General features: G+C 48.8%; 1 protein-coding gene and 1 long non-coding RNA gene across 2 annotated transcripts in view; one reads left to right on the top strand and one right to left on the bottom strand.

The window, feature by feature from the left end:
- LOC142743271 (uncharacterized) overlaps positions 1-22,741 on the bottom strand; it is a 165,573-nt gene that overhangs the window by 22,673 nt on the left and 120,159 nt on the right. The window lies entirely within an intron of this gene.
- LOC142743270 (tetraspanin-2-like) overlaps positions 21,767-22,741 on the top strand; it is a 149,014-nt gene continuing 148,039 nt past the window's right edge. The window contains exon 1 of the mRNA XM_075853879.1: positions 21,767-21,902. Coding sequence (XP_075709994.1) covers positions 21,834-21,902 — 69 coding nt within the window. The 5' untranslated portion in view covers positions 21,767-21,833. The remainder of the gene's footprint in view (positions 21,903-22,741) is intronic.

Raw genomic sequence — 22,741 nt, forward strand, 5'->3', positions numbered from 1 at the left:
ATGGTTCTGGTACTGTATATATATATATATATATATATGTACTGAGCTTGGTTATGGTGCTGTATATATATATGTACTGAGCTTGGTTCTGTATATATATATATATATATATATATATGTACTGAGCTTGGTTCTGGTGCTGTATATATATATATATATAGATATATATATATATATATATATATATATACTGAGCTTGGTTCTGGAGTTATATTCATCATAACAACCAAGCTCAATACATATATACAGTACCAAAGAGAAGCTCAAAACATATATACAACTCCAGAACTAAGCTCAGTACATATATACAACACCAGAACAAATCTCAGAACATATATATATCAGAACAACCAAGCTCAAAACATATATATATGTACTGAGCTCGGTTCTGGTGCTGTATATATGTACTGAGCTCTGCATATAAATACAGCATCGGGACTAAGCTCAGTACATATATACAGCACCACAACAAAGCTTAGTACATACATACAGCACCAGAACCAAGCTCAGTACATATATACAACACCAGAACAAATCTCAGAACATATATATATCAGAACAACCAAGCTCAAAACATATATATATGTACTGAGCTCGGTTCTGGTGCTGTATATATGTACTGAGCTTGGTTCTGGTGTTGTATATATGTATTGAGCTTGGTTCTGGTGTTGTATATATGTACGGAGCTTGGTTCTGGTGCTGTATATTTGTACTGAGCTTCGTTCTGGTGCTGTATATATGTACTGAGCTTGGTTCTGGTGCTGTATATATTTACTGAGCTTGCTTCTGGCACCGTATCTGTGCATTAGCCGGGAGAGTTGTGGCTTAATGCGCACGCTGCACTGTCCTCCACCCTTCTCATGTGCACAGCCTAACTAAATGGGCTGAGCACGCTTAGGATATTGAATGTGCACATATAGGCCTATACGTAATGGATGAGTTTAATATAATGTGTGGGTAGGTCTGTACGCTTATGTAATTATATAAAGTGTGGCAATCCACACTAAAACATTCTGGACAGGGAATTTCTTTATTTAGAGTCCACTTTAATGTAGGGGGTATTTGGAATATGGTAATTGTTTTATTTTATTATTATAATCATTTTCAATGGCGTGATACACCACAAAACACTGTGCACCCATCCCCCCACCCCGCATGTCTACGTCCAAAAAACAGGGAACCTGTTAAAAATATCACCCCGAGATATCGGAGTAACGACCTCTCGTCCCTATCCATAGCTCCGTGTGACAGTAGCAAACAAACGCCGATTAACAATGTCTCGTTGATCGGCGCTCGCTGCACCGGCCGGTGTAAATGTCCTCATTCAAATTGGGTGACTTTAGAAATAGGTGTGGCTGCCTTATTAGTTGTCACCCACCATTTCTAGAAATAGGCAAGACTAAGGATTTGTTCACATCTGCGTCAGAGCTCCGTTCAGTCGTTCTGTCAGAACGGAACCCTGACTGAAACAAACGGAAACCATAAGTTTCCGTTTGCATCGCCATTCATTTCAATGGTGTAAATCCCTATGCAGTGGGCTCCCTCTAGTGGCAATTGCAGGCAGTCCGATTTTTATCTTTTAACAGCAAAGTTTTGTAAATAGAAGTAGTGTATTTGGAAATTTGTAGTAAAAAACAGGGCTCTGAGTCTTAGATAAAATAAAATGAAATTATAGTTACATTTTCCTGCCCTAGTCCACCACATTAGCCCATACACCAATCTAAACCACAAGTAATATTAGGTGTTAAAGCGCTCCTACGGTTGAATTATTTATTTATTTTTAGTGCATGCAAAGATAATAAATGTTGTAATATCTCATTAAAGAACATTTCACTTTTCAGCTGCTTCTATCCCTGACTATTGAAGTCTATAACTGTGCAGAAACTTAGCAATCTCTGAAAAACAGAGAGTGTGGGGAAGAGCTACATACATACTCTCTGAAAATTTCTTCTAGTAAGTATTAGGCTATATCACATCATTTCTTGATTGAGAGCAGAACTCCTCAGTCTTCTCTGCGTTAAATCTTATTTCTCCGATTTTACGTCTGGCTCCTAGACCTAGGCTAAGATGAGAGAGTGTGAGGAGGCTGCCTGAATACAGACTGACTTCTTGGATCTCATGGAGGGGCAGATGATTGATCACAGTATTGGGGCTGAGAGAACATGGGGAGGTCACCAAGGACACAGATCAGAACACTCTGCTACTTCATTCGAATCGCAGAATTGCGGGCTGTGGATGTAAATATATGTGCTGTGTATGTAAAAGGTTGGAAAGTAAGTTTAATTAGAGGGCATGTTGTGGTCTCCATTGTGGATATCAATGCCATTGGTTGTGCCCAGTCACAGGCATCACAAAGATAGGTGTGGCCCCATCTCATCTAACAAAAGCTATTGTTATACTGTAATATATAGAGATAATACCAAATTGTCAGCAAGATACAGGACAGCCACAGATTACGGCACAAGAGATGCTGCAGACTGTGTTCTGTGCAGGAGCATGCATGGCATAAGTAATCTGCTGCAGGGAGGGGCAGAGATGATTGGTTGGCAACAGCCTTACATCATCTACAGAAAGCAGCCTAAGGGCAATTCAGTGACAACAGCAGAATATACAAGGCTATACAGATTTGGAGTTGCCAACAAGTGCATTATTGTGGATTGTTGCTATGCGTAGGCACATTCTGCTTGATATTTTTTATTATTCAGAAACCTGAGAAATACAGCAATAACAACAGACATCATTATTACAGGTGGCTATTCACTATGGTTTTCACCATCCTTTCTTTTTAATATAAACCTGATCTTTCATCATACTATGCTAGGCATACTATACCCTATTTAATGGCAGCACAGTGTGGGGGCAGGCCAGTTCTACCATTAGTCCAGAAGGCAAAAAAGCATATTGTGCCGTTTGGCAAATAGAGCCTAATAAAGTAGACTTCTAGTTATGAGGGAAGTACTTTCCCCGCCCCTGTCACCAGTGATTGACAGGCTGTCATGTATCTGCATACATACATGGCAGCAGGGCCGCCATCAGGGGGGTACTGGGGGTACTGCAGTTAGGGGCCCGGGCATAAATGAAAAAAAAGGGGCCCGCACTCTGCCGCTGGAATTAATATACTCACGGCAGTGTGGCTCTTACGATTTCATTTCGGTGAAAGGAACAGGTCCCATCACGAAGCAGGGGCCCTTTCATTACATCAGAATAAAACCGTAAGGGCCCGCTGGAGAGTGAGATGTGCCCGCCCCTCCTCCTCCACAACAGCGTGACAGCGTGTGGGGAGGAGACATCACAGCAGCGGGAGTTATGAGCTCAGCCTCGGAGGATACGTCCAGCAGCAGCAGCAGTCGTCTTCTTCTTCAGACACAGTGAGTACTAAGTTATGTCTGTGTCCGGCTGCTGCTGCCCGGAGCCTCCTGAAAAAATCTCCTCCTGCCCCCATAGAAAGTAAATATCTTACCCACCTCTGTATTATGTTAGCACCGCAGCATAGGATTGTATCAGCTCTACGGCTCTTATCTCCCGTCCTGTGTAACATGTGACAATAAACCAGTCTTCTCCCTCTGTTTACACAGGACAGGAGAAAAGAGCCGTTGTAGAGCTGAGTGATACAATCCTATGCTGCAGTGTAAACTAATACAGACGTGGGTAAGATTTTTGCTTTCTATGGGGAGGGGGTAGAGTTAGATGCTAATGGGGGCAGGGAGATGATAATGGGGGCAGGGAGATGATAATGGGGGCAGGGAGATGATAATGGGGCAGGGAGATGATAATGGGGGCAGGGAGATGATAATGGGGGCAGGGAGATGATAATGGGGGCAGGGAGATGATAATGGGGGCAGGGAGATGATAATGGGGCAGGGAGATGGCATTGGGTAGGGATGGAAATGATGCTAGAGTGGGAAGGAGATAATAATGGAGGGAGGATGGCACTTGAGTAGGGATGCACGATGCATCAAAACTTTGATACGGTTTCGATACCGTGCACTCCCAAACGGTTCGATACCGTTATTTCATGTATTTCGATACTAAGCTGTGCGGCCGCGCAGCTCAATATTGTAATACATGAATGTATGAGAGCGGAGCTGCGGCTGTGTAATACAGTTACGGTCCCGCTCCGGAGTCCTGACATGTGCGCGCCGCCAGGATTATGTGATGCGCCAGCGCTGCACTAATGAGCGGCGGCACTGAAAACAGAACATGGCGGGCGCACTACAAAACACCCCCACATGTTCTGTCTTCAGTGCCTGAACCGCCGCTCATTAGTGAAGCGCCGCCCGCATCACCTCGTGCTGACCGCGTGCGGGGCGGGGCAATAGTTGTATTAGACAGCCGCAGTCCCACTCTATAAAGGCAGAGATCAAAGAAACCTCTCATCTCCTCTATTCCCCTAAATGCTGCGATCAAAGCTGACTGCAGCATTCAGGGGAAAATAAGAAGGGGGGATGCCCCTTGGATCGCGTCACAGGAATCCCTGTGACGTGATTGAGGGACATACCATATATGGGCAGACAGCCAGGGCCGCCATCAGGGGCGTATTAGGGGTACTTCTGTAAGGGGCCCGGCCAACCCTAATTGAAAGGGGGGCCCGGCCACTGCCACGGCTTGCATTTGGTAGAAAAAAACAGGCCCCTGCAATGGGGTCTGTTCTTTTCACCAAAGTAATGTTGTGAGCTGCGGGCCCCCCTCTCGTCGTGGGGGCCGTCAAACACCGCCCGCGCAACCGCGAGCGCCGGAGCGCACACCCGCGAACGAGACACCGACGGGCACACAAGGACAGCGACGCAGAGACAGCTTACCTGGGCCGCCTCCTCCTCCTCCTCCTCCTCCTCCTAAGCCTCGTCCTCCTCCTCCTAAGCCTCGTCCTCCTCCTCCTAAGCCTCGTCGTCCTCCTCCTCCTCCTAAGCCTCGTCCTCTTTTGGCCTCCTCCTCCTCTGCCTCCTAAGCCTCCTCCTCTGCCTCCTCCTCCTCCTAAGCCTCCTCCTCCACCTCCTAAGCCTCGTCCTCCTCCGCCTCCTACTTCTCCTAAGCCTCGTCCTCCGCCGCCTCGGCCTCCTCTGCCTCCTCCGCCTAGGCCTCCTCCGCCGCCTCGTCCTCCTCCTAAGCCTCGTCCTCCACCGCCTCCTCCTCCTCCGCCTCCTAAGCCTCGTCCTCCACCGCCTCCTAAGCCTCATCCTCCTAAGCCTCGTCCTCCGCCTCCTAAGCCTCGGAGTCGTCCTCCTCCGCCTCCTAAGCCTTGTCCTCCTCCTCCTAAGCCCCGTCCTAATCCTCGTCCTCCTCCTCCTAAGCCTCGTCCTCCTCCTCCTAAGCCTCGTCCTCTTTCGTCCTCCTCCTAAGCCTCGTCCTCCTCCACCTCCTAAGCCTCGGCCTTCTCCTCCTCCTCGGCCTCCTCCGCCGCCTCATCCTCCTCCGCCTCCTAAGCCTCGTCCTCCTCCGCCTCGTCCTCCTAAGCCTCCTCCTCCGCCTCGTCATACCTCCTCCTCCTCCGCCTCGTCCTCCTCCGCCTCCTAAGCCTCGTCCTCCTCCTAAGCCTCGTCCTCCTAAGCCTCCTCCGCCGCCTTGTCTGCCTCGTCCTCCTCCGCCTCGTCCTCCTCCGCCTCGTCCTCCGCCGCCTCCTCCTCCTCCGCCTCGTCTTCCTCCGCCTCGTCCTCTTCCTCCGCCTCCTCCTCCGCGTAGCTGCGTAAGGAGAGCGGCAGGCGTTCTAAAATCCACGCCATTTTCTGGAGCCTCGCTGGCAGTGAAGGACTGGACGTCTGGACCGAAGACATCGCCTGGAAGACATCGCCTGACAACGAGGACTGGAGTGGGAGCCAGCAGCTCTTCTGACACAGTGAGTAAAGTGTCTCAAAGTGCTGTTTATGTATGGTCCTGTTCACAGTGTATTTTGCAGGCAGAAAAAATCTGTCTCAATATTCCTTAAAGAATTTTGAGGCAGATTTTGACCTGCCCACACTATCTTGCTGCGTTTTTTGCCTGCGGCGATTGAGGACAGCAGACAAAAAACGCAGCGAAAAATGCATTTTCTGGCTCCCATTGATTTCGATGGGAGGTCAGAGGCGGAACCGCGGCAAGAAAGGACGTGCTGCTTTTTATTTTTTCCGCGACTGGCTCCCATTGATTTCAGGTTAAATCAATGGGAGGCGGTTTTGGATGTTTTTTGGCCCTGATTCCGACGCAGTGTCCGAGTCAATATCAAGGCCCAAAAATTCTGTGAACTGGGCCTTATTGTTAGGGTAGGAACATACTAGGCGTGAACACTGCGGATTTTATGCAACACGTTTTATTGCGGAAAATCCGCAGCGTATTACAGTCGCAGCAGAGTGGATGGGATTTGAACAAATCCGCAGCGTGTCAATTTATGCTGCAGAATCGCTGCTCCTCTGTTGCGGAAATGCTGCGGTTCTGCCGCAAAAATCACAAATGAGAAAAAAAAAGGTATTTTTTTTAATTTATAAAAAAGTTTAGACTTCCCCCGGCCGTAGTCCTGGTGACGCGATCCTCTATTCTTAGCGCAGCCCGGCCTCCTGTCATGACGTTTCATCCCATGTGACTGCTGCAGCGGTCACATGGTCTACAGCGTCATCCCAGGAGGCGGGGCTACGTTCAGAAGAGAGAGACGCGTCGCCTAAACTACGGCCGGGGCAAGGCTAAACTTTTTTTTCCCTGCAGGATTCCCGCAGCGGACATGCCTCACGAAACCTGCGCCACTATTTGGTGCGGTTTTGCTGGCAGAATTCCCTGCGGCTACCGGGGCGGATAAGCTGTGTAGTTTTACTCAGCATATCCGCCTAGTGTGTTCCTTATGATGTCGCTCCTGGAGCTGCTGCCGGTCTCTAAATAGGCAGTTGGTTCAGTAGAATGTGCAATTATTTTTTTCTGTGAACCAGCTTAAAAAAATACAAAACTTGAGGCTGCTGGATTCACACGAGCATGTTCGGTCCGTAAAGGACGGAACATATTTCGGCCAACAGTCCCGGACCGAACACAGTGCAGGGAGCCGGGCTCCTAGCATCATAGTTATGTACGACGCTAGGAGTCCCTGCCTCTCCGTGGAACTACTGTCCCGTACTGAAAACATGATTACAGTACGGGACAGTTGTCCTGCAGTGAGGCAGGGACTCCTAGCGTCGTACATAACTATGATGCTAGGAGCCCGGCTCCCTGCACTGTGTTCGGTCCGGGACTTGCGGCCGAAATACGTTCGTGTGGCGCAGCACAATGTAGTTACATCCTCAGGATAGGCCATCAATAGCCGATGGGTCGGTCCGAGCGCTGCTTCCTCTTCATTTCTACTTGCTCACTGTGAATCGTCGTCACGGATGTAGCGCCGATTCACAGTATTGCAGCCTTCTCACAATGAAGTGAATGTGAGAAGGCTGCAATACTCTGAATTGCACTACATCTGTGTCGACGATTCTCAGAGAGCAAGTAGAAATGAAGGGGTAGCATGATATAGTACTGGACGGAGTACCGTTAACAGGCGGTGCCACGGTAGGGGGGCCCAGAAAATATAGCTGTATGGGGCCCTGAAATTCCTGATGGCGGCCCTGCATGGCAGCCATCAATCACTGGTGAAAGGGTCAGGGGGGCCGCTCCCTTCAGGAATACAGCAGACTATGAGTCCGCTTTATTCTTTATTGGGCTCTATCAGCCAAAGAGCACAATATTTTTTTGTGCTGTTTGAGCTAACAGTAGAGAGGACCTGTCCTTATACAATAATGCCCACACAGGACAGGATTTTATGATGACAGATCCGGTTTAAGTTGCAGATCACATATCTCCTATAAGGCTATGTTCACACGGGGTCTTTTGCCGAGTTTATTGACGCGGAAACCGCGTCGCAAAACTCGGCAGAAACTCCCCGAGAACGCCTCCCATTGATTTCAATGGGAGGCGTCGGCGTCTTTTTCCCGCGAGCAGTAAAACTGCCTCGCGGGAAAAAGAAGCGACATGCCCTATCTTCGGGCGCTTCCGCCTCCGACCTCCCATTGACTTCAATGGGAGGCAGGAGAAAGCGTGTTTTCTGCCCGCGGCGCTCAATGGCCGCGGGCGAAAAACGGCGCGATCATTGCTATTCACACGGAGTATTTTGGGGGAGGAATATCTGCCTCAAAATTCCGTTTGGAGCTTTGAGGCAGATATTCCTCCCCCAAAATACTCCGTGTGAACATAGCCTAAGTGTTTCTTATTTTTCACAAACTATCTAAACTATCAATCAGTGACAGTTTTTATCACAATAATGGCAGGAAGGAAGCCATGTGAAATAAAAATAAAATGGGAACCATAAACACAAATACAATTTCATATGAATTTAGTGAGCCTTCTCTTATACTGTATAATAGAACAGCAGCTTATATAAATGTGCAAGAAAAAGTAAGTTATCTGTTATAGTACATACTCAGATTGGGTCACCGTTACTAGTGGGTTACTACAGGGGTCAGTATTGGGCCCTATTGACCTTGTAGAGGGAGTACACAGTAATCTTTGAATTTTAGTAGATGATACTAAACGTAAAGTAAAGTAACACAAAAGGAGGATGGTATTCAGTTACAAATGGATCTGGAGAAGTTGGAGGCTTGGGCAGAGAAGTGGCAAGTGAGATTTAACACTGATAAATTTAAGACACTGCACTTGGGAAGGAAAATACATGTCACCATTACATATTAAATAGGAAAACACTGGGTAAAACTGACATTGAAAAGGACTTAGGCCCCCATGCACAAGTCTGCGCAGTATTTACGGACCGTGTTCACAGTAATAAGTTTAGGAGCACAGTCCGTAAATTCAAAAAATAGGACATGTCCTATTTTTTGTAGCTTATTTCTACAGCCCGGACACACACCCGTAAATATACGGGAAGGTGTCCATGGCCGATAGAAATTAACGTGTCAGTATTTTATCTGCAATTACGGATCAATAATTGTGGATTAAAAACTACAGATTTGTGCATGGGGCCTTAGGAATATTAGTTGACAGTAAACTGAACTGTAACAACCAGGTCTCGGGTGTCATGAAGCCCGAGGAATTGGCTGTAATTGGGCCAGCAGGGGGTGATGTGAACCCAGCTTGTCACCAAGGGATTTGACTTGGGACTACTCCGGGGAGCGGAGTCTAAGAGAACCCCTAGTCTTCACTCATTAACCCAGGGATGTGGACTTCGCTGCAGGGGAACCCCAGATCGCTACCCCCAGATTAGTCTCTTTTGGCGACGGCTGACATAACCGATGCCGAGTGATCTGGTGAGCATAAGGTCAGGGCAGGTTGCAGAGGTTCATTACAGTTAACGTAGCAAATGGTCAAGTCGGGCAGCAGAGATTTGTAACGGTAAATGTAGCAAATGGTCAGGGCAGGCACAGATGGCCAAAAACAGGCATAAGTCGGTACATAGGAATCAGAAACAAGATAGCAGGAATAAACTAGAAACACTAGAGAACCAAATTGCTCTGGTAATAAGTCCAGAGAGGGAAGGGCTTTTATACCATGGACAGCTGAGAAGTAGAATTTTTGGCGCGCGCTGGCCCTTTAAGAAACCAAGGGTAAGCACGTACTAACTAGGACCCAGCGTGGAGCAGACGGAGAGAGCGGCCGCCAGACACCGAAAAGGAAGGAGAGCAGCATGGACCAGAACGCCAGGGACAGGTAAGTACATGGCGGCGAAGAGCATGACATCAGGCAGCTGCTGCCAAAGCAAATAAGACCATGGGGATGCGCCTCATGATAGCGAGCGCATAGTGTTATTACTATATAAATCACTAGTCAGACTGCACATGGAATATTGGGGCAGATTTACTACCCGGGTCTAGGGTGGGAGGAAAAATGTGCCACAGTTTGGTGCAAATCGGCAGTTTTGATGCTTGCACCTCACTAAACACTTTTTTAAAGGGTCTTGGAAAGGGGACATGACTTAGCGAGAAAGGGACTTGACTTACTAGGAAGACGTGTGGCTTCAAATGCACCAAAAAATAAGCCAAATCAAAGGAGATATTAAGAAAAGTATCTAACAGGTCATGGACGATGTGCCTAAATTATCATACAGCATGCACCACTGTGATAAATTAGGCGCATTTTATGATTACCTGGTCTAAGTTTACACTGTCTAACTATTAGACAGCATTAGTGAATGTGGGCCACTGTCTCAAATTCAGACAGCTTAGAATTAGACTAGATGCACCACATTACTCGTCGTCATTAATGCTGGATACATTTCGTGCACCTTTAGACTTCTGTATAACTGTACTACCTCTTGGTTGGCTTATTTTGATCGACTTTTTCTGTGGCAAAATGTTGGCATATCTTAAGACACGCCCTTTTTACGCTAAGTCACGCCTGCTTGTTTGGTGAGTTGCAAACATCTGTTCTTTTTGGCGATTTTCTTTGATAAATTTGTCTAAAATGATTTGTGCCAAAAAGAATGTGCAACTTAGGCTAGAATTTTGGCGCAACACAAATAATAAATTTGCCTCATTGTGTACAGTTTTGTGCACCAGTGCACAAGACATAGTAGAGCTTAAGCGGGTTCAAAGACAGGCTGCTAAAGTAATACATGGAATGGGTGGATTACAGTAACCAGAAAGATTACCATTATTAGCGTTATTTAATGTAGGTAAAACATGTCTGATGGGAGACCTAGTAACTACATGTAAATACATCAAAGGTCAATACATAGATCTCTCTCATTTATACCCAGAAGTGTAACTATAACAAGAGGGCACTCTCTATGTCTAGAGGAAAGTAGGTTTCTACACAAACATAGAAGTGGATTCTTTACTGTAAGAGCAGTAAGACTGTGGAATTCTCTGCCAGAGGAAGTTGTTATGGTGAATTCACTAAAAGAGTTCAAAAGGGGCCTGGATGTCTTTCTTGAGTGCAATAATATTACAAGTTATTTTTACTACATTACTAGAGATAGGTTGTTGATCCGTGTTTTTATTCTGATTGCCATACTGGAGTCAGGAAGACATTTTTTCTCCAAAATTACGAAAATTTACTTTTGCCTCATGGGGGTTTGCCTTCATATAGATCAACATTGCAGGATAATAGATTGAACTGATGGGGGTTTTTTTCGCCTTACATACTATTTAACTCTTTGGAAACATCAGGATTTCTGCATTGATTACTAATAAAATGTGGTCTGATTTTTATGAGTCACAAATGTAGACAAACACAATCTAACTAAACTAATAACACACAAACAGTTGTACTATTCATGTATTTTATTAAGCACATTGTGTAAACATCCACGGTGCAGGAAGAAAAAGTAAGTGAACCCTTGAACTTAAAGAGGCTCTGTCACCAGATTTTCCAACCCCTATCTGCTATTGCAGCAGATAGGCGCTGCAATGTAGATTACAGTAACGTTTTTATTTTTAAAAAACGAGCATTTTTGGCCAAGTTATGACCATTTTCGTATTTATGCAAATGAGGCTTGCAAAAGTACAACTGGGCGTGTTGAAAAGTAAAAGTACAACTGGGCGTGTATTATGTGCGTACATCGGGGCGTGTTTACTACTTTTACTAGCTGGGCGTTGTGTATAGAAGTATCATCCACTTCTCTTCAGAACGCCCAGCTTCTGGCAGTGCAGATCTGTGACGTCACTCACAGATCCTGCATCGTGTCGGCCACATCGGCACCAGAGGCTACAGTTGATTCTGCAGCAGCATCAGCGTTTGCAGGTAAGTAGCTACATCGATTTACCTGCAAACGCTGATGCTGCTGCAGAATCAACTGTAGCCTCTGGTGCCGACACGATGCAGGACCTGTGAGTGACGTCACAGATCTGCACTGCCAGAAGCTGGGCGTTCTGAAGAGAAGTGGATGATACTTCTCATCAGAACGCCCAGCTAGTAAAAGTAGTAAACACGCCCCGATGTACGCACATAATACACGCCCAGTTGTACTTTTACTTTTCAACACGCCCAGTTGTACTTTTGCAAGCTTCATTTGCATAAATACGAAAATGGTCATAACTTGGCCAAAAATGCTCGTTTTTTTTAAAATAAAAACGTTACTGTAATCTACATTGCAGCGCCTATCTGCTGCAATAACAGATAGGGGTTGCAAAATCTGGTGACAGAGCCTCTTTAATAACCTGTAGATCCTTTTTTATCAGCAATATCCTCCACCATACATTTCCTGTTCTTTAGTGGATTTTCTTGTGTGCTTTGGGTCAATTTCTTGTTGCATCAGCCAACGTCTTTTCAGATTGAGGTCATGGACTGCAGCTCTTACATTGTCCTGTAAAAATTTTTTATACCGCTTTCAATTCTTTGTTCCCTCAATGATTTTAAGGCACCTGGATCCTGAGGCAGCCCCAAACCCTATAATGCTCTGACCACCATGCTTCACAGTTGGAATGAGGTGCTGGTTTGCGCTGTTCTTTTTCCTCCAAATACAGCGTTGTGCATTTGTGCTAAAAAGCTCCACTTTTGTCTCATCTGTCTATCGAACATTTAGCCAGAAGCATTGTGGACCAATCAGTTTGTTTCAGGCAAATTTGAGACGGGCCAGCAATGTTTTTTTGGACAACAGCGGCTTTCTTCATGGTGTCCTTCCATGAACACCATTTTAAGGGCTTATTCAGATAAACGAGGGTAAACTCGGACGTGAAAAACTGCAGTTTTTAACGTCCGAGTTGCACCCGTGCAGGACCCGTTTTCACGGATCCCTCATAGACTTGAGTCTATTGAGGAATCCGTGAAAACGGACAAAAATAGGACATGTCCTATTTTTTCACAGCCCAGCCCCTTCACACGGTCCGTTAAAACAATGGCCGTGTGAACAGCCCCAATGAATTGCATGGGAACGCGTGCTGTCTGTTGTTTTAGCGGACAGCACTCGGATGTATAATACGCTCGCCTGAATAAGCCCTTATTTGGTGTTTTTCTCAGAGTGGACACTTGAACAGAGGTTTTTGCAGTTTGTAGAGTCTTCAGTAGGACATTTACTGTTACCCTGAGGGTATATGCACACACACTAATTACGGACGTAATTCGGGCGTTTTTGCCCCGAATTACGTCCGAAAATAGCGCCTCAATAGCGTTGACAAACATCTGCCCATTGAAAGCAATGGGCAGACGTTTGTCTGTTCACACGAGGCGTATATTTACGCGCCGCTGTCAAATGCCGGCGCGTAAATAGACGCCCGCGTCAAAGAAGTGACCTGTCACTTCTTTGGCCGTAATTGGAGCCGTTATTCATTGACTCCAATGAATAGCAGCGCCAATTACGTCCGTAATGGACGTGGCGTTCAAGCGCCTGCACATGCCGTTACGGCTGAAATTACGGGGATGTTTTCAGGCGGAAACATCCCCGTAATTTCAGCCGTTACGGACGCTGTCGTGTGAACATACCCTTAGTTCTTTCTCACCTCTTTCATGATTGCACGTTGTGGTCTTGGAGTGTTTTCGTTTTTTTTTTTTTCAGATTTAGGACATCTACTTTAAGTTTTCATACTTTAACAAGAAAACAACTGGTACGTGTTCAAGCTATTGTACCTTTTTTTTTTTACATAAGAATCTGTATTACATTATGCATTATACACAGATTAATATTAAAAAAACTCCAATCCATACAATTGTTAATTAGCTGAGCAATGTTAATTATTTTAAGTGTAAACTCATTTTATCATAATAGACATTCATGAAGTGATGTTATTATTTGTCCTTTAAACTGTCATGTTTGACTAAAATGTTAGGATATCAATATAAATTATATTGTTAGTCCTCAACACAATATCATATTTAGGCTATGTTCACACAGAGTTTTTTGCAGGCGGAATTTCTGCCTCAAAAATTCAGTTTGGAAGTTTGAGGCAGATTTTCCTCTCCCTGCACGCAGATTTTCGCGGGCTTTTTTCGCCCGCGGCCATTGAGCGCCGCGGGTATAAAACGCCGCTAAATACGCTTTCTCTGCATCCCATTGATGTCAATGGGAGGTCAGAGGCGTAAACTCCCGAAGATAAGCCATGTCCCTTCTTTCTCCCGCGAGGCGGTTTTACAGCTTGCGGGAGAAAAACGCCCCCGCCTCCCATTGTAATCAATGGGAGGCATTTTAGGGCCGTTTTTGACGAGTTTTGCGGCGCGGTTTCCGCGTCAAAAAACTCAGTGTGAACATAGCCTGATTGCCCAATGCTGTAGCTTTATGGTGGGTTTGGAGCACACCTGACTAAGGAAACAATCAGAGGACAAGATGCTGTACTAAGCCTGCCCCTCTCTGTCTCATGCTTGATAGCATGGGTGCACAGTATGACCCTTCCCAGTCCATGTGCAATTCGGGAATCCGTATGCAACATTCTTTGATGCTGCAGACACATTCCAATTGGCAACAGTAGGATTTTAGCTATTTAATTCAGTAAAATCATTCACTTACATTGTGGAAAGAAGACACATTACGAAGAAGTAGTTCAAAACAAGATACTAGAGTATGTTACAGTTATTATTGATATACATTCAAACCTTCCCTGAAGACCAGCTCTTTGTGAAGACCACCCAAAGAGGTCAGATTTTTCGGAGACTGATTTTCAATTATATTACTGTCTATGTACAGTGGTCCTCTTTAAATAGACAAGATCTCATTTTAACCAAAAAATACAGATTTTTTTGCTAGGAGCCCCTTTGTGAAGACTGCATCCACGCTGCTGTGTCCCATAAAATGCAGCATGGGGAGCAAAGTTTAGTAGAGGGCAGGAGGGAGCCAGAGGAAGAGAGCCTTTAATCTCTTCTCGTTTCCTCCTCCTTAGCACCAATGCATCCCCTTGCTATTGAGGAGAGGAGACAATAGGGACTGAGGAGAGGGGAGTCAAGCTGGCTACTAAGGAGAGGGGAGCTATGCTGGGGACTGAGGAGAGCCAAGCTGGCTACTAAGGAGAGCAAATCCATGCTAGGGACTGAGCAGAGGAGAACCATGATCGCCACTGAGGTGACAAGTGCAATACTGGGGACTAAGGAGAGGGGAGAAATGTAGGTGACTGAGGGGAGCCATGCTGAAGACGTAGGAGAGGGAGTCATATTGGTGACTGAGAAGGGAGCTATGCTGAGGACTAAGAAAAGGGCAGTAATGCTGGGGAATGAAGAGAGGGGGAGCCATGCTCGGGACTAAAGGCAGGGCAGCCATAATCGTGAGTGAGTAGAGGGGAGCCATAATCGGGACTAAGGAGAGGGGAGCTATGCTGGTGACTGAGTAGAGTAAAGCCATGCTGGGCACTGAGAAGAGGGGAGCCATGCTGGGCACTGAGAAGAGGGGAGCCATGCTGGGGACTGAGGAGACGGGAGCCATGCTGGGGACTGAGGAGACGGGAGCCATGCTGGGTACTGAGGAGACGGGAGCCATGCTGGGGACTGAGGAGACGGGAGCCATGCTGGGGACTGAGGAGACTGGAGCCATGCTGGGGACTGAGGAGACGGGAGCCATGCTGGGGACTGAGGAGACGGGAGCCATGCTGGAGACTGAGGAGACGGGAGCCATGCTGGAGACTGAGGAGACGGGAGCCATGCTGAGGACTGAGGAGACGGGAGCCATGCTGGGGACTGAGGAGATGGGAGCCATGCTGGGGACTGAGGAGACGGGAGCCATGCTGGAGACTGAGGAGACGGGAGCCATGCTGGGGATTGAGGAGACGGGAGCCATGCTGGGGACTGAGGAAAAGGCAGCCATGATGGGGACTGAGGAAAAGGCAGCCATGATGGGGACTGAGGAGAAGGGAGCCATGCTGGGGACTGAGGAGACGGGAGCCATGCTGGGGACTGAGGAGACGGGAGCCATGCTGGGGACTGAGGAGACGGGAGCCATGCTGGGGACTGAGGAGACGGGAGCCATGCTGGAGACTGAGGAGACGGGAGCCATGCTGAGGACTGAGGAGACGGGAGCCATGCTGGGGACTGAGGAGACGGGAGCCATGCTGGGGACTGAAGAGACGGGAGCCATGCTGGGGACTGAGGAGACGGGAACCATGCTGGGGACTGAGGAAAAGGCAGCCATGATGGGGACTGAGGAAAAGGCAGCCATGATGGGGACTGAGGAGAAGGGAGCCATGCTGGGGACTGAGGAGACGGGAGCCATGCTGGGGACTGAGGAGACGGGAGCCATGCTGGGGACTGAGGAGACGGGAGCCATGCTGGAGACTGAGGAGACGGGAGCCATGCTGTGGCCTGAGGAGAAGGCAGCCATGCTGGGGACTGAGGAGAAGGGAGCCATGCTGGGGACTGAGGAGAAGGGAGCCATGCTGGGGACTGAGGAGACGGGAGCCATGCTGGAGACTGAGGAGACGGGAGCCATGCTGAGGACTGAGGAGACGGGAGCCATGCTGGGGACTGAGGAGACGGGAGCCATGCTGGGGACTGAGGAGACGGGAGCCATGCTGGGGACTGAGGAGACGGGAGCCATGCTGGGGACTGAGGAGACGGGAACCATGCTGGGGACTGAGGAAAAGGCAGCCATGATGGGGACTGAGGAAAAGGCAGCCATGATGGGGACTGAGGAAAAGGCAGCCATGATGGGGACTGAGGAAAAGGCAGCCATGATGGGGACTGAGGAGAAGGGAGCCATGTTGGGGACTGAGGAGACGGGAGCCATGCTGGGGACTGAGGAGACGGGAGCCATGCTGGGGACTGAGGAGACGGGAGCCATGCTGGGGACTGAGGAGACGGGAGCCATGCTGGAGACTGAGGAGACGGGAGCCATGCTGGAGACTGAGGAGACGGGAGCCATGCTGAGGACTGAGGAGACGGGAGCCATGCTGGGGACTGAGGAGACGGGAGCCATGCTGGGGACTGAGGAGACGGGAGCCATGCTGGGGACTGAGGAGACGGGAACCATGCTGGGGACTGAGGAAAAGGCAGCCATGCTGGGGACTGAGGAGAAGGGAGCCATGCTGGGGACTGAGGAGACGGGAGCCATGCTGGGGACTGAGGAGACGGGAGCCATGCTGGGGACTGAGGAGACGGGAGCCATGCTGGAGACTGAGGAGACGGGAGCCATGCTGTGGACTGAGAAGGCAGCCATGCTGGGGACTGAGGAGAAGGGAGCCATGCTGGGGACTGAGAAGGGAGCCATGCTGGGGACTGAGGAGACGGGAGCCATGCTGGGGACTGAGGAGACGGGAGCCATGCTGGGGACTGAGGAGACGGGAGCCATGCTGGGGACTGAGGAGACGGGAGCCATGCTGGAGACTGAGGAGACGGGAGCCATGCTGTGGACTGAGGAGAAGGCAGCCATGCTGGGGACTGAGGAGAAGGGAGCCATGCTGGGGACTGAGGAGAAGGGAGCCATGCTGGGGACTGAGGAGAAGGGAGCCATGCTGGGGACTGAGGAGACAGGAGCCATGCTGGGGACTGAGGAGACGGGAGCCATGCTGGGGACTGAGGAGACGGGAGCCATGCTGGGGACTGAGGAGACGGGAGCCATGCTGGGGACTGAGGAGACGGGAGCCATGCTGGAGACTGAGGAGACGGGAGCCATGCTGAGGAGATGGGAGCCATGCTGGGGACTGAGGAGACGGGAGCCATGCTCGGGACTGAGGAGACGGGAGCCATGCTGGGGACTGAGGAGACGGGAGCCATGCTGGGGACTGAGGAGACGGGAGCCATGCTGGAGACTGAGGAGATGGGAGCCATGCTGGAGACTGAGGAGACGGGAGCCATGCTGAGGACTGAGGAGACGGGAGCCATGCTGGGGACTGAGGAGACGGGAGCCATGCTGGGGACTGAGGAGACGGGAGCCATGCTGGGGACTGAGGAGACGGGAACCATGCTGGGGACTGAGGAAAAGGCAGCCATGATGGGGACTGAGGAAAAGGCAGCCATGATGGGGACTGAGGAGACGGGAGCCATGTTGGGGACTGAGGAGACGGGAGCCATGCTGGGGACTGAGGAGACGGGAGCCATGCTGGAGACTGAGGAGACGGGAGCCATGCTGGGGACTGAGGAGACGGGAGCCATGCTGGGGACTGAGGAGACGGGAGCCATGCTGGGGACTGAGGAGACGGGAGCCATGCTGGGGACTGAGGAGACGGAAGCCATGCTGGGGACTGAGGAGACGGAAGCCATGCTGGGGACTGAGGAGACGGGAGCCATGCTGAAGACAGAGGAGACGGGAGCCATGCTGGAGACTGAGGAGACGGGAGCCATGCTGGAGACTGAGGAGACGGGACCCATGCTGGAGACTGAGGAGACGGGAGCCATGCTGGAGACTGAGGAGACGGGAGCCATGCTGGAGACTGAGGAGACGGGAGCCATGCTGGAGACTGAGGAGACGGGAGCCATGCTGGAGACTGAGGAGACGGGAGCCATGCTGGAGACTGAGGAGACGGGAGCCATGCTGGAGACTGAGGAGACGGGAGCCATGCTGGAGACTGAGGAGACGGGAGCCATGCTGGGGACTGAGGAGAAGGGAGCCATGCTGGGGACTGAGGAGAGGGGAGCCATGCTAGGGACTGAGGAGAAGGGAGCCATGCTGGGGACTGAGGAGAGGGGAGCCATGCTGGGGACTGAGGAAAAGGGAGTCATGCTGGGGACTGAGGAGAAGGGAGCCATGCTGGGGACTGAGGAGAAGGGAGCCATGCTGGGGACTGAGGAGAAGGGAGCCATGCTGGGGACTGAGGAGACGGGAGCCATGCTGGGGACTGAGGAGACGGGAGCCATGCTGGGGACTGAGGAGACGGGAGCCATGCTGGGGACTGAGGAGACGGGAGCCATGCTGGGGACTGAGGAGACGGGAGCCATGCTGGGGACTGAGGAGACGGGAGCCATGCTGGGGACTGAGGAGACGGGAGCCATGCTGGGGACTGAGGAGACGGGAGCCATGCTGGGGACTGAGGAGACTGGAGCCATGCTGGGGACTGAGGAGACGGGAGCCATGCTGGAGACAGAGGAGACGGGAGCCATGCTGGAGACTGAGGAGACGGGAGCCATGCTGGAGACTGAGGAGACGGGAGCCATGCTGGAGACTGAGGAGACGGGAGCCATGCTGGAGACTGAGGAGACGGGAGCCATGCTGGAGACTGAGGAGACGGGAGCCATGCTGGAGACTGAGGAGACGGGAGCCATGCTGGAGACTGAGGAGACGGGAGCCATGCTGGAGACTGAGGAGAAGGGAGCCATGCTGGGGACTGAGGAGAGGGGAGCCATGCTAGGGACTGAGGAGAGGGGAGCCATGCTGGGGACTGAGGAAAAGGGAGTCATGCTGGGGACTGAGAAGGGAGCCATGCTGGGGACTGAGGAGAAGGGAGCCATGCTGGGGACTGAGGAGAAGGGAGCCATGCTGGGGACTGAGGAGACGGGAGCATGCTGGGGACTGAGGAGAAGGGAGCCATGCTGGGGACTGAGGAGAAGGGAGCCATGCTGGGGACTGAGGAGAAGGGAGCCATGCTGGGGACTCAGAAGGACACTGAATGTACATGTTACACATGAGTTACAAGACAGGGCAGGACAATATCCAAATGTATGGAATTAATGGAACATTTTACAAGACAGTACTGTCTGCTATATCTAAACTGCATGATTGATGATATGATTTTGGGATGTTTAATAATTTGGTGTTTATTCATTTATTACTGACTACATTAAACACTTTAACCAGCATATTTTTTAATTAGTCACAGAAAACACATATGCAGCAATCTTTAACCAGCATAGACTTTAATTAGTGACAGAAAACACATTTGCTGGGGACTGAGAAGAGAGCAGCCATGCTGGGGACTGAGTAGAGAGCAGCCATGCTGGGGACTGAGAAGAGAGCAGCCATGCTGGGGACTGAGGATACGGCAACTATGCCGGAGACTGAAGAGTGGGCAACCATGCTAGAAACTGAGGAAAGGGTCCCCATGCTGCGGACTGAGGAAAGGATAGCAATACTGGAGACTGAGGAAAGGGCAGCCATACTGGGGACTGAGAAGGGAGTAATGCTGGTGACTCATGTATAACCTGTACATTCAGTGTCCTTCTGAGTTACAAGACAGGGCAGGACAATATCCAAATGTATGGAATTAATGGAACATTTTATAAGACAGTACTTGTCTGCTATATGTAAACTGCATGATTGATGATATGATTTTGGGATGTTTAATCATTTTGTGTGTTTATTTATGTATTACTGACTACATTAAACACTTTAATCAGCATATTTTTTAATTAGTGACAGAAAACACATATGCAGCAATCCATCTCAATTTGAAATCATGGGAATGATTTCCATGGGAAAATCATTCCGATTGTGGTAGATATCTTGTACAATAGATCTTCGTACAATAGCAACTCACACCATGATAAGGGGTTACATTTCAGCAGTTTTGTATGATTTATATTTACTGTTGGTGTTTCTTTCTGCTGATTGGTCATTGATTCAGTTGTTTATGACAGATATATTTTAGATGTCCACTTATGTGCACTAATAATATATCTCTTCATGACGTCACATTGGAACAAGCCAGGGACGGGGAGTCAACAATAAATGTCATGGGCTACTGGCCAAATATCACAGCCGTAATACACAGTTTCCGTCTAACATATTAGGGCTTGTCCACATGTATAGATGGAGGAATCTCCTCTGAAAAACGCAGCAATTCAGTCCACTTTCCGCAGCAGGAATTGGCTGCAGTACAAAAAATACGCACCACAGGTCAATTTGTGGTCAGAAATTGTACACAGCGTGTGGATGAGATTTGTTGAATCTCACCCACTTTGCTGCTATTGTATTCTGCTGAGTATTTTCTGTCCGCAATTCCGAACGGAAAATATGCAGCAACTCCGCTACGAGAGGACAAGCCCTTACTGTTAAAGAGGAGCTGTCACCTCTCCTGACAGGTCTGTTTTAGTACCTACTTTTATTCCCCTTGTAATTACAATACTGGGGGAAGCTTTTCTTAATTGTGCCGTTACTCTGCTATTCACAAATTTCTAGGAGGGATAACAGAGGAATGGCCCAATGCAAAATTCTAAAGAAATGTGTTCCAGAATTGTAATTACAAGGAGAATACAAGTATTTAATAAAATAGACATGTCAGGAGAGAGGACAGCTCCTCTTTAAGTAGCATTTTTGTCTTGCATTCTGAGAGCCCATAAGGCCAGTCACAAAGCAAGCATGTTGGAACTTCAGAGCGATGTCACCTTCATTCTTGCTATAGTCACGTGCACTATTTGGTTCCCCAAACCATGGCGGGGTTGAGCACCCCAGCTGTTGTGAAACTACAATTCCCAGCATGCCCTGACAGCCTTTGGATGGACTATTAAAGCATTTGGCTGCCATTGCATGCTGGGAGTTGTAGTTGCACAACATCTGGAATGCTGAAGGTTGCTGACCCCTGAAGTAGGGGAACCTTTATGCATTTTATCTACAAACCTAAAATTAGGAATTACCCATATTTACCTATAAAAACAAGTCCATCTGAAACTAGGTTTAGCGCTGCATACAGCTTGTATTTGCCTTTCCTGGTATAAGAACACAGGTCATATCCAGCCATGTAACCTCCCTCACAAGAACTAGTGTGCGGCAGTTTACAAAGCTTATAGTCTGTGTCTCTGTCTCGGTCTCTGTCAAAGTCTTGTCAGTCAGCACTCCGGTCTGGGCGTCCTCCGAGGGCGCGGCTTCTCTAATGTCAGCCTATTATAGAAACACTCCACACACGAGCCAAGCCAGGAGAACGCCGAGCTTCGAGGAGGGCGTGGCCAAATGGGCGGGAAACAGGATGGAAAGTTTATTGTGGGCGGGGTTAGCTTGAGGCGGGCGTGTTTAGAGTATCATGGGGCGTGGTTAGAGCATCATGGGGCGGGGTTCTCCCCGCAGTGTGTGAGCCGGAGTTTTGGTGCTGTGACATCTGTTGCTGGTCGGGGCTGTAGACGGGATGGGGAGACTCAGCGGTTCCATGCGATGTGTGAAGTACCTTCTGCTTACATTCAACCTCATCTTCCTGGTAAGAGACGGCGGACTGAGCATTGTGTGAGAGCCTGGGAAGGACGTGCAGGCTGCGGTGGACATAAGAGGTAGTGGGGAGGATGGTGGTAACACTGAGCTACAGGTGTGTGAAGGGGTAAATAAAGGATGGAGATGATGGGGTGATAGGAATGGTAAGTGCTTCACCTGCGGTAGCAAAACTGTAATTGTCATGTTCCTCAATGTCGCATGAAAATGTCTCATGTGTACAGAATATAACAGATCTAGTAGCCTGCCCTTCATATGGCCATTCTCCGCTTCTCACATGCAGAAATACATTACAGCAATGGTGAAAAAAAGACATAAATCACTGGACGCCATGAGACTATGTAACAATGCATCTTCTCTAAGTAAAGGTTGGTAGGTTCTCAGAAAATGGGGGGATTCGGACACTCCTTTTTATGGCGTTGCCCCATTTTTTCATAAGCAGGTGGGACCATTGGACTAGAAGGTGTGTAGACCCTGGAACCGCAAATGTATGTGATCATAACACCGGCAACAGCGTGGAAAGCCATCTATTGTATACCAGACATGTGTTCCTCAGAAATGATTCCTGGCAAAATGGTTGTCCTCAAGTGCCTGGAAAAAAGGATGACGCAGAGGAGCCAACCCTTACCATATGGCCATAGTCCTGTCCGCATGATGGATTCCTCCCCTTCCATAGGGCTATAAAATGACAGCTGCTCTGATCTACCCCTATAGCGGGTATAACTTATCTATCGTTACATTGGAATATGCCACTTTTTGCTGAAACGCATTATGTTTTGAGATTTGAGACAAAGAAAAACATTTTTTGCATATTTTTTTTCTACTTTTTTT

Source organism: Rhinoderma darwinii, chromosome 2 (genome assembly GCF_050947455.1).
Source record: "Rhinoderma darwinii isolate aRhiDar2 chromosome 2, aRhiDar2.hap1, whole genome shotgun sequence".
NCBI lineage: Eukaryota > Metazoa > Chordata > Amphibia > Anura > Rhinodermatidae > Rhinoderma > Rhinoderma darwinii.